The sequence below is a fragment of the Gavia stellata genome, chromosome 5 (genome assembly GCF_030936135.1).
Source record: "Gavia stellata isolate bGavSte3 chromosome 5, bGavSte3.hap2, whole genome shotgun sequence".
NCBI classification, from domain to species: Eukaryota; Metazoa; Chordata; class Aves; order Gaviiformes; family Gaviidae; genus Gavia; species Gavia stellata.
In genome coordinates this window covers 54,841,410-54,857,064 of record NC_082598.1, presented here as the reverse complement: position 1 = coordinate 54,857,064, position 15,655 = coordinate 54,841,410, and the positions used below count along the sequence as shown (strand labels likewise).

The 15,655-nt window shown below is 38.2% G+C and overlaps 1 protein-coding gene across 4 annotated transcripts in view; it reads right to left on the bottom strand.

The window, feature by feature from the left end:
* RAP1GDS1 (Rap1 GTPase-GDP dissociation stimulator 1) overlaps positions 1 to 15,655 on the bottom strand; it is a 101,829-nt gene that overhangs the window by 34,870 nt on the left and 51,304 nt on the right. For all 4 annotated transcript variants that reach the window (XM_059817512.1, XM_059817514.1, XM_059817515.1 and 1 more), the window contains exons 3-4: positions 12,248 to 12,370; positions 7,402 to 7,527 (exon numbers count right to left, since the gene is read on the bottom strand). In XM_059817512.1, the coding sequence (XP_059673495.1) occupies positions 7,402 to 7,527; positions 12,248 to 12,370 (249 nt within the window). The remainder of the gene's footprint in view (positions 1 to 7,401; positions 7,528 to 12,247; positions 12,371 to 15,655) is intronic.

Below are 15,655 nucleotides of genomic sequence, written 5' to 3'. Positions count from 1 at the left end.
CACTCCTAGTCCCCTGGCTGAGACATTCAAGAGCTTCACTGCCTTAAGGGAGAGATTTTACTAATATAGTTCTTTGCCAGTAATGTCCAATTTCTGTTTCTGAGAGTTGCACAGTATTCCTTAGATACGAACACAACAAATGTAACTGAATTTAGGTGGTTTGCATGTTGTATGTTAACTCTATGCTGTTATGGCACTGTATGAAATGCTGTATAAAACCAGATGTCTGTGTAGCTATCATGTAAGCAACTAAAAGGCTTGGCCTGTGCAATACATGCACGGTGCATGCAATGTTGCAAAAATCTACAGAAGTGGATCTCAGAGTAGAATAAAATTATATTCTACGTTATTATTTAAGAAGCTATGATTGTATAATTAGACTGTATTAAAACACAAAGTTAAAAGGAGAAGAATGACTGCTGCAGCCTTAACAAAAAGAATTAATAAACACTTACTTCCCAATTGTACATAAGCAATGCTTAGCAAGATGCTAACAGATTCTTTCTTCTGTTTTCCATGGTAATTCAGTTGATGTTTTCTACCATTGCTGATTTGGTGACAGCTGATATTTCTAGTCACATAATGCCTACTTTTCTAAATAAAGCAGAATAAGCTAGATACTTTGGCCATGTCTAGACACTCAACTAACAAGCTTTGTTTTCTGAGGGGCTTGAAAGCAACATGTGACTGTGCAGTTACCTATAAATATGAACAATTTCAAATATCTTAAGAGGCAAAGTGAAAAAAAGACATGAAAAGGGAGGTTGAATTGACAGGAGGACAGTAAGTTACATATCTTGTATTGTTCACTTATTGTACTGAAATTCTAAAAGCTTTACTTCCTGATAGGTAATTTTTTTTAGTCTTCATAAATATCAGAAGAATTCCAAGTTTTTGCCTTTCCTACTTTGCTTAGCTTTGAAGTATGAAGAAATAGCTCAGTCCTTAACCAAAGTTTGAATCCTTAACTTGCTTTTAGGGTGGCAGCAAGATCTAGTGAATAAAGCAGATTTCTTTCCAAGTCTGCTCATGACCTTCTTTAAGACCCTGGAAACACCTTCCACCTTTTTTTATTTTTAATTTTTATTTTTTTTAGTTTCCTTGTTGCCTGTGGCTTCTATTTCGACTGTAAATTAAGCAGGTGTCTCTGAGCCTGTTGGAATATGAGAAATACACAAATCTCAAAGACTGTGAATGAAATGCTGGAGGGGGAGAAAGTAAAGCTGCAAATCTGTGGCAATTTGGTTTTGGTTCTTTTTTAATATTTTTTTTTCCATCTGGGCTACTGTTAAGCTTTGGCTTAAGTCATGAGAATTTTGCCTCTTGTTTCAGTAGAGTTGAGAATGTAAATTTTAAGAGTAATAGCCTGAGATGAGGATTCATGTTTTTCATATCACCTCTCGAATGGCTTTTGCTGATGCTCTAGGAAGATTTCCTCATCATTCTGACTCCATTTAGGCCAGCTATAAAATAAGTAAATTAGAATAATATTGTTTAACAGCTTCCTAAGAACATTCATGATTAATTGCTGATAAGTACTAAATATTACTGTGAAAGTATGTGTTGGCATGCATATGGTATGCTTAGTTTCTAACTGATGCAATACTTGTGCTGGAGAAGCTTGGAAAAAATACTGCGTTATCAAGGACTTCTAACTTAAAAATGCTATAGTTTTCTAAGACTGACATGCCTTAGAGAGGACAGATCTAAAGGTAAAACACTTACTGTACAATTAAAACCAAGAATTTTAATTCTCTGTAAGCTGTTGTAAACAATCAGTTTTCAAGCAACAAGTTAAAGCCTCTGGTCTCAATTTCATAGTATTGCTTGGGAAGCAGCTTAGTAGGTGGCATTTGCGTTTGGTAAGATCTAGTACAATGAAAAGTGAAAGACTGTGGTGAGATGCTGCCTGGCTGCATGAATCAGGGTGACCTTCATAAAAATGATTAGCCAGTAGTGTGCCATTATCAACACCAGTTGTGTTCTAAGATTCTGCTGGTTTTCCATATGGTACTGAAAAAGGTTACGCCATTTTTTGAAGCAAACTGATTTTTACTTCTTTCCAGTATGTTTAATTCTTAAGCGTCTGGTTTTCTGCTTTAGATCCTGAAATTAATCTCATCTCCTGAGAGGAGATGTATGTAACTGTACAATTGACTAGTTTCTTATTTTTGTACTTAGCCTTTCTTAGCAGCTCTCTGCAAGAGGTCTGTACATCCTTCTAGGATGGGCAGCTGAGTATACAGAATTTAAAGCACGTGTAAGATCTTTTTAACAAGAAGCGGTATAATGTTCATGGTCTGGTTTTAAGGCTGAAATCAAGAGAGATCTGGGTCTATGTGAAAGGCCACATCGCTGAAATTCAGCGCAGAGTCTTGCCATCAATACAAGTAAGACGGGGTAGATAACAAAGAAATGTACAGCTTGGGAAATGAGAAAAGGATCTAGTAGATTTCCTGCAGAAAAAGGTAGATAAGCAGCTATCAGAGGAGAGCCTTTATAGAATGAGTTGGTGTTTTTAGATGCTTTCCAATTCTATAGCTGTTTATATCATGAAGTATGGTTGGTAAGAACATGTACCCAGATTGGTGGTTTCATGAAGAAACAAGGTTGCGGATGGGTGCAAAAAGCAATAGCTTTGAGATTCCCCAAGGAGGTCTCTAAGCACTACCATTAATATGAATATTATGGAAGGGCAGAATGGGAAATTTTTCATTTCCCTTACAAAATATATGGAGAGCTTATTTCCCTGTGATAGCTTTCAGAATATGTGGATGCTCTAAACAGCAAGGAGGAATTATTTTCTAATGGGTAAGAGTCTAATCTAATCTCAGCTGAAGTTAATCAGAATGCCTCCCTCTAGTCTATATGGCTACTGAATCAGGCTCTAAATATCCTAGCCTTTCATTTCCTCTTATGATTATCACTTTTATAGTATAATTGTGGTAGCTTCTATAGTGTGCTCAATGCTATGTAAAACAACAGGAAAATAGTTTGTCAATCAGTTCAAAACTGAAGTGTGTAACAAACTACCCGTGGAAAGATCACTGAGATTAAGACAGCATGTGCATCACAAACTTAATTATAAAAAAATATTGTGTGGCTATTATCTGCTAAGAAAATACAACTATTTTAATATGGTATCATCTTCCATTAAAATTCTTGACTAAAATTTATCTGGTTGGCCTGATCTTTCATCTATACAAACTGCATTGGGCTGTGGGGTGTCAGAGCAGGACAGAGACCTGACTACAGACAGGTTTTGTCTTTCTCCTGCATTCTTACGTGGGTCTTGCAAGAAGCCATGCTCAACTTGAAAACTGTGGTCTCATTCTCCCTGTCCCCCAAGCACTCCATCTGCCCCATGATTCAAGCCACCAGAGTCTTCCCAGTCTATTGGGAAAGAAGCCAGCAGAGAGAGCTGAGGCATGTACTGGCCATCAGGCTGTTCATTAAGTTCATCAAGCAACAATTTGGGTAATGCTGTTCTTTAACTTGATATCCCAACTGCCGCAGCTGATGGTAGCAAATAATTTTTAGGCTTTACCTACAACAGAATTAACCATTCTGCTCTGACTTAAGACATTGCTTTTTGTAGCAAGAACCATGTTATGGTAACATAACCTTTCCCAAACAATGGAGATGGGATCTTCATGTTGTGTGTGGAACCAAGGTGCAGGGGGAACTTAGAATTCTGAGTTTTGGAGGTATGCCCTGTCTGTAACACCTGTAGGATTAGTATTACAGGTATTAGTCTGTAACATCTGTACATCTGTAACAGCCCTAAATGAACAAACTTACTGAAGAAACAGCACTGGGGAGAATGAGTGGCGGGGGGGCTGGAAAGAAAGGCAGTAGAAAAGTAGCTATAGTTTGATTCATGGATAAAGAGTGGTGAAGCAGCTAGCAGAATAGGTCTTATGCTCTGACTGGACAATGCCTAAGAATTTAGCTTTGATTATAAGTGAAAAAACGTAACTGGTGGTTAAAAGGAATGAGTGGGCTAGGAGCTTTGCATCTAGTAATATAGTTCAGGCAAAATTCTGTCCCTGAGTGAGGCTGAGGAATCCGTTGCCTGGGGATACGGAAGTACAAGCAGCTGTACTTGGTACAGGCTGTAGCTAATAGTGGGGGAGAAAGCAGGAGGGAGAGGAGGAGCAATCACGTCTCCATTTCTTTGCTTTGCACTTTCTGCTTTGAAAATTTGTGGGCCGAGGTGCGTGTGGTGTTTACTAGATAAAGCATGTAGAACAATTGTAGGCTGTACAGAAACATACAGTAATGTATCTGTTCTTAAACTGTGGGACAGCACTGAACAGTCTGCATACTGTGATTAGTTAAATTCATTGCTTCTAACTTAAAATCTTTTTAGCTGCCTCAATTGTTTCTTTCATCTCTGCATACAAGAGGAAGGCTGGGAGACTAGAAGCCTCATCAGTACTAACAAAGCTTCCTTCTACTCTGCTTTGCAATGATATTTGCCTGTATTCTTGATGTTCAGAGACTCACATAAAGCAGATATCTTCACAACATAAATACTTTAAAAAGGATGCTCTCAAGGCTGCTTGGGATGAATTTGGCCTATTTTTTTCCTCTTAAACTGTTTACGAAATGCATTTAATTCTTTGTATTTTCTTCCATGCTCAAACAGGTGATTCGATATTATTTTAGGGGGCTAACACTGAGCACCCAGACAATAACAACGTGCATGTGCACCTCAAACTTAATAAAGAAGCAAATCAGTAGGTAAGTTAACAGGTTTTCATTGTGTGTTTTCTGTGAGGAGATGAACCTGTTCAGTAAGGTCTCTGGCCAGCAAGTGTGTAATTCCCCTTTTACCTTGTGAAAGGTACTAAACCTCTTCCAGCATTGGGACTTAGCCATGAATTACCTTTCCATAGCAGCCGTGTTCCAGGAGTAGCCCCTCCTGAGCTTACGTGGAAATGGTCTTGCCTTCCTGCAGCAACTCTGGGATCTCTGAACTCTGAGAAACCACTGCCATTTTAATTTAATCAAGAAAAAATTTCAGGCAATCCTTCTCCTCTGCAAGGCCATTTTTAAGGGGCCTTCCTTGTAGGAAAAGCCATTTGTGCCACAACTTTCATCCTGCGCCATGCAGACTTAGCTCAAAAACAGAGACCTGATCAACTCCTTTTCGCAAACTAAACAAAGTGATGCATGCTTGCTGGGATGAAATACAGGATAATTGGGGCTTTCAATAAATAGATATGTTGCTATGAGCCATTCAATATGGGCTTGATTTCGTAATTTCCGCCTGACATTGATTTAGGACTTAAAGAATTACAAGGGCAGTAGAAGTGAAAAAATGTTCATGTATATTGTAAAATATAGTTACTGATGTATTTCAAGTTCCTATATGAGTCCCTATTATCAGAAGGGTAACAGCTGCTTTTGGCTCAGTTGAAAAGAAAGACTATCAATACAGAGCAACATTTTTTATTAGAACTATTGGCCTCAACGTCTTGTCTTTGTTATGCTTTAAAGCTCTTTGTTAGGGAAAAATAGTAGTCATAGATGAAAATACATTCAATTTTATAGTAATAAAAAATGATTGAAAAATGGATAGAAAAAATATTGAAAGTATTTGCCCTAAATAAGAATTTAGGATAGGGTACATAACTACGTAATCATTACACATTAAGATAACATACAAAATAAAGTCAGATAAGGTGGATGTGATAAATAAGCACTGTAAATAGCCTCTTCCACTCAAATCCAAGATGCTGATCTTGATTTTTTTGACACTTTATTACACTTCATTCATTAATCTTATTCAGATACACAGGGAAGGTAGTGACTGTCCTCCCACAGGAGCACAGCAATACATGGCATACAGAACACATTGCTGCCTACTGTAGATTTTATCAGTGCCAGCCTTGCTCCACAGAAGGGCAACACAGAGCATGTAACACAGCTTTTCTGTACTGGATAAATCCTGCACTGTAAAAGCCAGCAGTAGTCCACATACCTGATACTACAAAACCATTTTTGTGTATCCCTATTGTATTTAATGAAAAAACGTGGGTTGAAGAACAATGACATGAATAGTTATGTAGATTTTACTTATATGAAATAAATCGGTGCCACCTGGGAGTGAGCTTTATATCACATAAGACCCTGAAATAAAATACACTAAATAAATTATGTTATAGAAAGCACAACAGCTTCCACTTGAAGTTTCCATGGGAAAGCAGCTGTTCAGTTGATTGGTCACCTTAAAGAAAATCCTAAATGAAAGAATTATGCATTAACATCCTCAAGCAGTAGTTGTCTGTAAATGGAAATGCCAGCATGGAACATCTGATTAACTTCTCTGAGGTCAAAGGCAAGGTCATTTAAAACAATATAAAACGTAAATTTCCAAACTAGGATGAAAAAAAGTAGCAAGGAGAAAGGCTACTAATAATTCAGTATTTTCAACAGACAGTATTCAGAACAGCAAAACTTTCAGTAAATGCAAAACATAGTACAAAGAAAATTTCTTGCCAGATGAAATAAGGCGCTAAATCTCAAGATAACAAAATGCTTTTACAATTTCATCTCACTTCCCATCTGCAGACATCCATAGGCTTCTAATTCCTTCATGTGCATAGAAAGATGTTCCTGGCGTCTCTGCTTCTGTACCATATTTATCATGCACTGGCTTTTATCAAAATATTTAAAGTAAGGGATCATGAGGCTGCATTTTCAAAACAGTGCAACCACTGGTTTGGTTTTGCAAATGACGTATCTATGCATATAATCAGCACATAGAGTCACAACTGCATTTCAAAACTAAATTGCTTGGCACTGCAAAATTTATTGTGCTCACAAAAAGCTAAAAAACCTCACCAACCTCTCCTCCCATAACCTCTAACTACCAAAAATACCAATATGTAATCTTGGAGCAATTGATTGATTGGCCACATAAGAATTCTGAGAATCAGCAACATAGCTCAGGCATCATTTCAGCCACATACGTAGCTCTGCACAGCTTTGAGACCGGTAGAATATGAATGTTCCCTTCTGACTCTGTCTATTCCCTTCTGAGACATTCTGTTTGAGGAAAAATTAACTGTTCAGGCCTCTGTGTATGTAGCATCTGCTCTTTGAAAACCTAGCTCATTATGTTTAAGAAAAAACAAACCCAGGATCACAACTCTTTTCTATTCTTATATCCAGTTGTATCACAGTATTGAAGCAGTTTTTTTTGTCTTTCTGTCACAAAAGCATAATGCAAGTGTGACATTCAATTGTACCATACAATCAGAAGAGTCATGTGGTAAATAAAAATCAAGAAAAGAGGAAAATGACCCCCCAGTGCACAATGTATAGAACACCAAAACATTCTCCTCCCTCCTACAAGAGCATCTACAAAATACGACGTATTTCAACACTCACGGCTATCGTAGCATATATTGCCCAGGGCACGTCCTGTCTGAAGCAATACTTCCTGGTCTTTGCAGTTTAACAGCTGCACCAAAGGAGGGATCAACCCAGCATCCACACATGGGTTCCGCATAAATTCTGCAAATAATGCAAAGCCTGTTAAAGCAAGCTGTCTATTTTCAGTTTCACTCATTCCAATTACGCTGGTATTGCAACTGGGCCTTTTGTGAGAATAAATGTATGCAGAGACAAACAATGTACGTTCTCGTGCAAGTTTCCAGATAAGCCCAAGTCAAGATCCGGGTTTATGTTTTTTCCATTTTTCGTTAATTTAGAAGGAATTAAGAGTATTTAATTGACTTCCACAGAAACTAATTTAACATAGCTCAGGCTGAGCATGTTTTTAGCATCATAAAGATGTGCTGAAAAGAACAGTGAATTCATAACCTTTTCCTCCACCCCAACAAATTAAACATAAATTAAAATTACTAAATAACACAAAAGATTACTTAAAACTAGTATTCAGACCCCAATATGAGCAGCATTTTTTACTCTCTATTCCTTTAACTAAAACTCCTGAAAAGCTTTTGCTTTTAAAAAAAAAAAAAAAGGAATTAAAGCTAAGTAACAGGCTCTTTATTTGGAAGGTAGGGAAAGGAGAAGAAAAAGAAAGAATGAGAAATACAAGAAAGATTATGTGAGCCCAACGGCCTGTATCTTTCCACAGTCAAACTGATGCCCACCACGGGAGGAAAGCTAGAGGAGCCATCCACTGGGAAGCTCTCTGCCTTTCTGTCCTTCCTTCCTGCTATGTCTCCCAGTCACAGAGAACCAAAGTATTCTTTCACTTCCATGCAAGTCATAGATAGAGAATTATTCTGGTGTCACAGAGATAAAGGACTGGTCTCCAGAAGGAGCTATAGCTGGGCAGGCACTGTGCTGCACATTTTACAAGGGAAGTTTACAGAAGCAACCACCTGATACAGCAATAGTGTTACTCAATAGTTCGTGACAGAGCACCCTTCAGAGATGTAGCATTGTAATAGGCAAAAGGTCAATATGTTTTTGATTTGTCGTGAATTGCAAATTAATGTCTCTTCCTCATCCTAGACTATGATGGATCTTCCAAAACCAGTTTACCTTTGTGTTACCTAGTCGTTTCTGAGGCAGAATGAACCAGGGTGTAGAATCCCCATAAAAAGAGATGAGAAAGTTTTTCTGATTCTGGATCAATAGAACCCCTCACGTCAATAACTCAAAGACTTCATACAATGCTTGAAGTACAAATACATCTTCTTAAATACTCCCTTTGTTGCACCTATTACAGTGTTCTTTGATGTTTCTGTAGCTACAAAATCTTGCATCTTTTGTAGTTAATCCTGCAGTCTTGTTTTAGCTAAAGAAATAATGGTCGTAGAGGTAAGCAATCCTCACGTGATGATGAACTTTGATATATCACAAGTAGATGAAATAGAATCAGCAATATCTATACACTTGCATAGGTCCAACAGAAGATAGTAGTCAGGACAGTTGACCCACCTTCCTAAGATACTGTAACATTTTAGAACTGCAGACAGATGCTATACTGTGATAAATGGTGATGGTATCCATCATAATGAACAGAACGAATATCAGATACATCTGTTCTTTAAAATTGGTCTTGCCATGTCCTTGTAGCTTTTTATTTATTTATCACCCATTTTTATCTTCATCTCAATGTTTATTTACTAAATGCATTATGTTCCTCCCTCTGTCTTCTCTGTCCCCTCAGCCTCTTCCTTTCTTAATTACCTATAAAAACTCTTCTCTGTTCCTCAGCTTCTCCCTGCATCACTTTATTTTACACTCACTAATTTACCATAGTCTCTTCAACATTGAAGTCAGATATTATTTTTTTTCTTTTTTTCTTTTCTCCTAGTCTGTGACGGGAAATGGAACTTGTTCTCTCCTAAAAGACTGAGAGGTCTCAGTCTGTTCTGTTGTATGTTTAGGTTCTTGCTCATGTGGTGAAAAGGAGTAAGAAACACATCCTCTACCCTCGTTCCATTTGGAGTGAGCAGAAGCTTTCAGTCTCCCATTCAGAAACAAAATAATTAGGCAATATGCTGAGCAAACTTATATTTATCAAGGTCATGTAAGGGCAAGAAGTAAAAGAAATGGTACCACATATAGCAAAATAGACCTGTGAGACAGCAACAAAAATGTGGTAACTGCAACTACGTTTGCAGGTGATACTACACAGAAGTAATAGAAGAAAGAAGGTTATCAAGAACAGAGTTATTTAGAAAGTTTCCACTAACCTGGCGGAGAAATGAAGCAGATCCTTTGAAGGAAACAGTGAAGAATCACTTAAGAAGTTAGGAGAACCACTGAGGACAGAGTAACATAAACCAAAGGAGGACAAAATTTTGAAAGGGAAATGTAATTGTGTTGTAGTATTACAGATTGTGAAGATGATGTTCTCATTCCTACACCTGGCAAAGAAGAGGAGACTAAAGACCTCAGAAGAGAGTTTAAAAGGTCCACAGCGGGGAGAGGAACTCCACGTAGCAAGTGCATCTGAGCCTTCAGTATGCTCACAGTTGAAAGGGAAATGGCTGTAGCTGGAGAGACGAGAGTCACTAAAGGGAGCTTTGTGTGTTTGGATACTTAAAATGGGAGAGACTAACATGAGCTCATGTTGAGAGGAGGAAGAGTCATGTGAGCTGGAGAGGTGAAACAGAGCAAGAACACAAAGAGGTGAAAAGGAGGAGATGAAACATGACAAAACCACTGAGGCAAGTAGAGGGATTTGATGTGACCAGATATGTGTGTGTGTAGGACCAGATGAGGGGAATGGGAAAGGAAAACAAGAAGTAGGGAAGAAAAAGATGCTCTTTTATCAGTAAAGCCCAGATTCAAAGTCAGAGGCACTACTCCCAGCTCTGCAAGTGCTGCATGGCATGACCATAGGAAAATCAGTTCAATTGCCTGGGTTTAATGCCTACTATCTATAGGTTGTTGATAACACAAATTTCTGAAAGTGCCCTGAAGCTTGTTGAAAAAAGGTGCAATATAACCATGAAAAACTTGTATTCTTATGTAAGAGAACAAAGAAAACAACGGAATTCAAATGAGGTGTTCCCTGCTATCCTGCTTATGCAACTATTTCAACAGAGTTAGAATCCAAAGAGAAACACCCAGCTTATCTCAGTCTTGAAAGCACTGGGCACCTTAAATAAATAATTTCTGAATACCTTCACTTTAACCTTGGCTGCCAGAGATCCCGGTTACACCTGCTAATAACGCCAAGAAAAAGACAAAAGCTATTTTGTATCATGAACTAGGTTAAATGTCAGTTCTTCTGAAGAGTGTACTCATAACAGCAATTTAAAAGTTGGCAGGGAAAAGGATACATTAGAAACTATTCAGAGATTTCATGTGTTAATTAAGATCTGAAAGATACTGGCTAAAATGCTCTGTAAGAGAATCTTGCAGGAAACAACGCATAGTAATCAGTTAAGCTATTGTGAACATTGCTTTTATTCTTAGCTTTCCCCCTTCTGAGGTAGGAGCTAAAAGGACTAACTATGAGGATACAGAGTTGACTGCAATATTCTAAATATACTTATTATGAATTAATTAAGTACAGAAAAAGCATGTGATGATACAGTTGCAGGAATCTCCATCATTCTGAAACATTTCTAAGTTTAAATTTCTATGTTTAAATTTTTACTGGCTATTTATCTAAATAATTTTAAAACTTAAAAACTAACAAAGTATGTCTTCTTTTCTTGTTAATGTTGTTTCTATATATCCATATATAGTATTGTCTCAAAATCAGTGAACTGGGTGGAGGAGATCACACAGGGGCTATCAGTAAGAAACTGTAGTATTGTGATTCCCAAGAAAAGGTGGAAAGGGAATGTACAAATAGTCAGCAATAACGTAGCCCCTTCTCTGAAGAGGCATCAGCATGAAAGTTTACAGAGGGAGAGAGATGGCTGCCAGGCCTGCATGTGGACAGCAGTTAAGAGGCATCCTACTTTTCTCTGCCTGGCCTCTGGGGAGGGAAAGTGTAAAATGCAATCTCTGTCTCTTTGGCTGGGACAGCAGCAAGTTAAGGAGTGAGCAAAGTCAGCCACAAACCTCTTGTACCTTTGTCACAGGGTCTGCCAGCAGCACCTGCCTGCAGATATGAGGCCATTTTTTTGAGCTCAAGGTATATAGGGATGAGCTTTAAGATAATTCTTTCTAAAGAAAAAATATTTAAATACTTTCAGATTATCTCCTACATTATATGACTGTGTGTATATAACACATACCAAAATGGACCCCTGATTCTCATTTGGGATCTTGGGCTCTTACTCTAAACACATAGAATGCTCTTTAGCGAGGAGTAACTGGTTTTGGTGTAGTATCAGAGGCCTCATAATTGTAATAATGTTATCACAAATTGCAGACCAAAGAAACAATCTACTATCCCTTAACCGCCTGTGTATATACTACTGTTGTAACTACATGCACTATGTGTTACTGGAGGCACAAAAGATGCACATCTTTTTTTCTTTTAATATATGCATTTCATAAAGCCAGTGGCATGCTACTTCTGCCCAATAAATGATACTATTGATTATCTTAAAAACTAAATAGCATGAAAGTAAGGACTAAAAAAATTCCAGCAGCCAAAGGCTGGTTTTGATCGTATTAAAAAGTAGAGAAACAAAATTTGACAAAACAAAAACAAAAAGAGTGAAAGGGAGGGATATGAAAGGTGTCTAATCTACAAAATGAAAACATAAATGAAGTAAAACATACTGACAAGTGAGGTGAAAAACTGAAGATGTTCCAGCAGAAAAGTTCTTGTAGAAAACCTCACCATTTCTGGCTACTTCTGCTATGATGTTAGCTACTTTTGCTGTGCAGGAAGATTGTGGCGTCAACAGACTCGCAAACATCTGAAGAACTCCACTTTTCTGGATTTTTTCACTTGTCTCCGTATCTGAAAAACATATCACACAAAAATGACTTGTGCATCAGCTTACTTTGAGGAAGAAAAGGAAGAAAAGAAGACGGGAAGTTAAGTCTTCTCAAAGGTAATTACTAAAGTACTTATTTTCCCATATAAGAAGCCATCTGCTATTTCAGTGATCATATTTATTTTATATGATGTGCTCATAGAACTTAATACTTCGCCATTCCTAATCAATTGATCTTTAGAAGGTGACTGTTATATAAGTAAATACAGACACATACTCATGCATACACAGGGGAACTACTGGAGACACTGGTAGAAAGACTAAAGGTCATGGAGTGATACGCAGCATCCTAAAATAATATGTCAAAATCAAGGAACAGTACTCTGAACTGATGAATTACTGGAAATGTTCAAGGAATGACGGGGGAAAGTCCTTACAGCTGAGGGCACAGCTTAATGCAGGGTAGGAGTCAGAAACTGAGAAGAGGGAGGGCTAAGCAGATCCTGGTCTAGACCCCTCTTACATGCAGCTTGAATATCTTCTATGTGACTCTGCTAAGCTACAGTAGCTCCAGTATAGTCTCAGCAGAAGGGAAAGGGAAGAATAACACTGAGTTTCTTGTAGTACAGATCAAAGATTCGGGACAAAACTTCTCCTCTTTCTGCCTGTAGTAGAGAGGAATTGTGCAGCTGCTCCATAACAGGGCCCCACCTAGCACTGCTGGCCAACAGCTCTGTAACAACCTGAAAATTCAACTGCAATTAAAGATAAGGTACTAGATGCTAAAACATATTTTGCTAATGCTTTCCAAGAACAGCATATTTGAGACAAATATTAGTGTGACATACAATATGATTAGATGGCAGCTATCACTTTAGAAAGCAGCATGACTCCTTAAGCCATTCATAATGGAGGTTACTTGCATTCGCCAAAGATGGCTGTGAGATGCTCTAATTGATGACTTTTGCAAAGCAAACCCAATCCATCTGAATGCAAGTCTGTTGTTCAACAACCCTGTCTCACAGGGGCATTTTTAAGCACTACAACATGCACAACCTCCCTCACATCACTTAAAATAAAAGCTTTACAGTAAGTGCAAGTTAAAATAAATTGAAAATATTGCTAGTTTGCCAGTAATGGTGAGAAATGGATGTAGACATTTCAGAGTTGAGAAGACAGGCCTCTGAGCATGACTTTCTGCAGTTTCTTAGAAGCACCCTTACTCTGGTGTAAGAGGTATCAAGACAGTCAGGCTGGGCAGAAATAGTAGTAATCAATGGATTTTGGGTTTACGTAGTATCTTTCAAATCTCGGAGAAAAGGGAGGGGATATTATATACTCTTGAACAGCAAAGGAGGAGCCTTAAACTAATCCAACAGTTTTTTCAAGACAACGTTCTCTGCTTTCCCCCTAAACAAGTAAATGCATATTTTGTGCACCACAACTAGGTAGTCTTCTAGAGCAGCAGTTTGCAACCGCTCTTTAGCTGTGCTTCACCTGTGAATTGGTAATGACATGTCACTGGGCTCACCACCTCCTCTCTCCTCCTCCTCCCTTTCCCCATTCTCAGGGCTGCAATTGATTTTTGACTTGGGGCAGCTCCAGGACAACCCTTGCTGCCTCTGTACGTGGGAGAGATCCGCCCGACCTGACCGTGAACAGAAGCCAGCACAAGCCTGGCAGAGGTGACTCCCATGGGTTTTGTGGCTCACACACAGTATGTACATGCTTCGGTGGCTGGGAGCCAGTAATCTTTAGGTGACAGAAAATGGACTGAAAAGAGAGAACTTCAAGTCTGGATTGCAGTTATGCCTCTATATTTCTGTATTCGATTCTATCTTGGGATGTTGGTCTTTGGCTAGGACTACTCATCTACAATAGGTCAGTGATGACATCTGATTACAAACAGATTAGGTACAAAATTAAAATTAATTTCAACATATCGTGCATAATATAAGTGCTAATTATTATTAACCTGTCTGTAATCTAGTTAACTGCAATTTTTGAAATGCACTGAGAAACCCTCTCAGAAGATACAACGTAAAGGAGCTTATGGCTTATTTGGAAGCTTTTATAAGTTCTGACATTTAGCATATACTTAGCAGATATATTCTCCCATGGATATATACAAATGAAAGAAAAGTTTGAATTCAGAGAAAATCATATCAGGACTAAAGACTGGTCCAGACATCTTAGCTGTCTACTAAAGAAGAAATCTCCCTTCTCCCTTAAGTTCAAAACTGAAAGTACAGAATTCAAAACTTAAAATGTAGGTATCTGTGAACCTGTATTAGTAGGCAGGAGACATTAATGCATTTTCTCCTGCCACGCTGCTGAGATATAGAGTATCCAGTCTTATTTTTATGATCTGTAGTTTGATGGACTCATTACTGTGCAAAGCATAAATTACATAAATAGAAGAAAATATATCCTGCAAGAAGTGGGAAAATAAAATTAAATGCTTCTCCAGACCAGCTGTGTGTAGCAGACATATACTGATTTATTTTATTTAGATAAGCAAGTGAGTACCAATAAAAGCACAGGGCTTAACAGACCTGTCGGAAATTGGGAAATCACCTAGCTGGGATCACATAGATGAAAACAGACCACTGGCTTTTTTCTTACTCTTAAGCAGTACAGGAGGCACACTTGCGTATAATCTCCCCTTCAAACCAGCATCCCACTGGTTCTTGTTACCCAGGCTGAGTACCAATGTCAAACTTTTGCTAGTCATGAAAAAGGGAAGACTGATTCATTTGACCAGCAAGGAGTGTACCTCTCCTGTCACTGGGCAGGGACACCCCTACCTCCACTCGACCCTGAGTGACTGCTCAAACATAATTGTTCGTGGGGAAAAGCACATTGCTCTGGCATTAGGCAGAAGAATAACTACTAACTATGCAGACCACAGTGCTCCCTGAGGTGTTTTTGCCAGTAATTGCCTTGGGTGTAAAAAATGCCATGGGGCACTTCAGCTTGTCTACTCCAAGTCTACCTAAGCCCTGCTCTTCCTCTGCAGAACATTTACAATTTACATTTTGTGTAATATACAAATTAATCCAGTGTCAAAACAGAGATATGACAGTATGACATTAAATCCTTGCAGGTAGTTTATAGTACATCTTCCATATAAGGCATCCTAAGGGAATGTGCCAATAAAATCACTGTTACATCCTCATGCACGTTACTCTAAATTGTCCTGGTTTGTATCTGCAGAATAAATCCATTTTTTTATCACATTAAAAGTCTAATAAAGAAGGTAGGAAAAAAAATGTGCTGAAATATACAAATTAATCTCTTAAGCCATA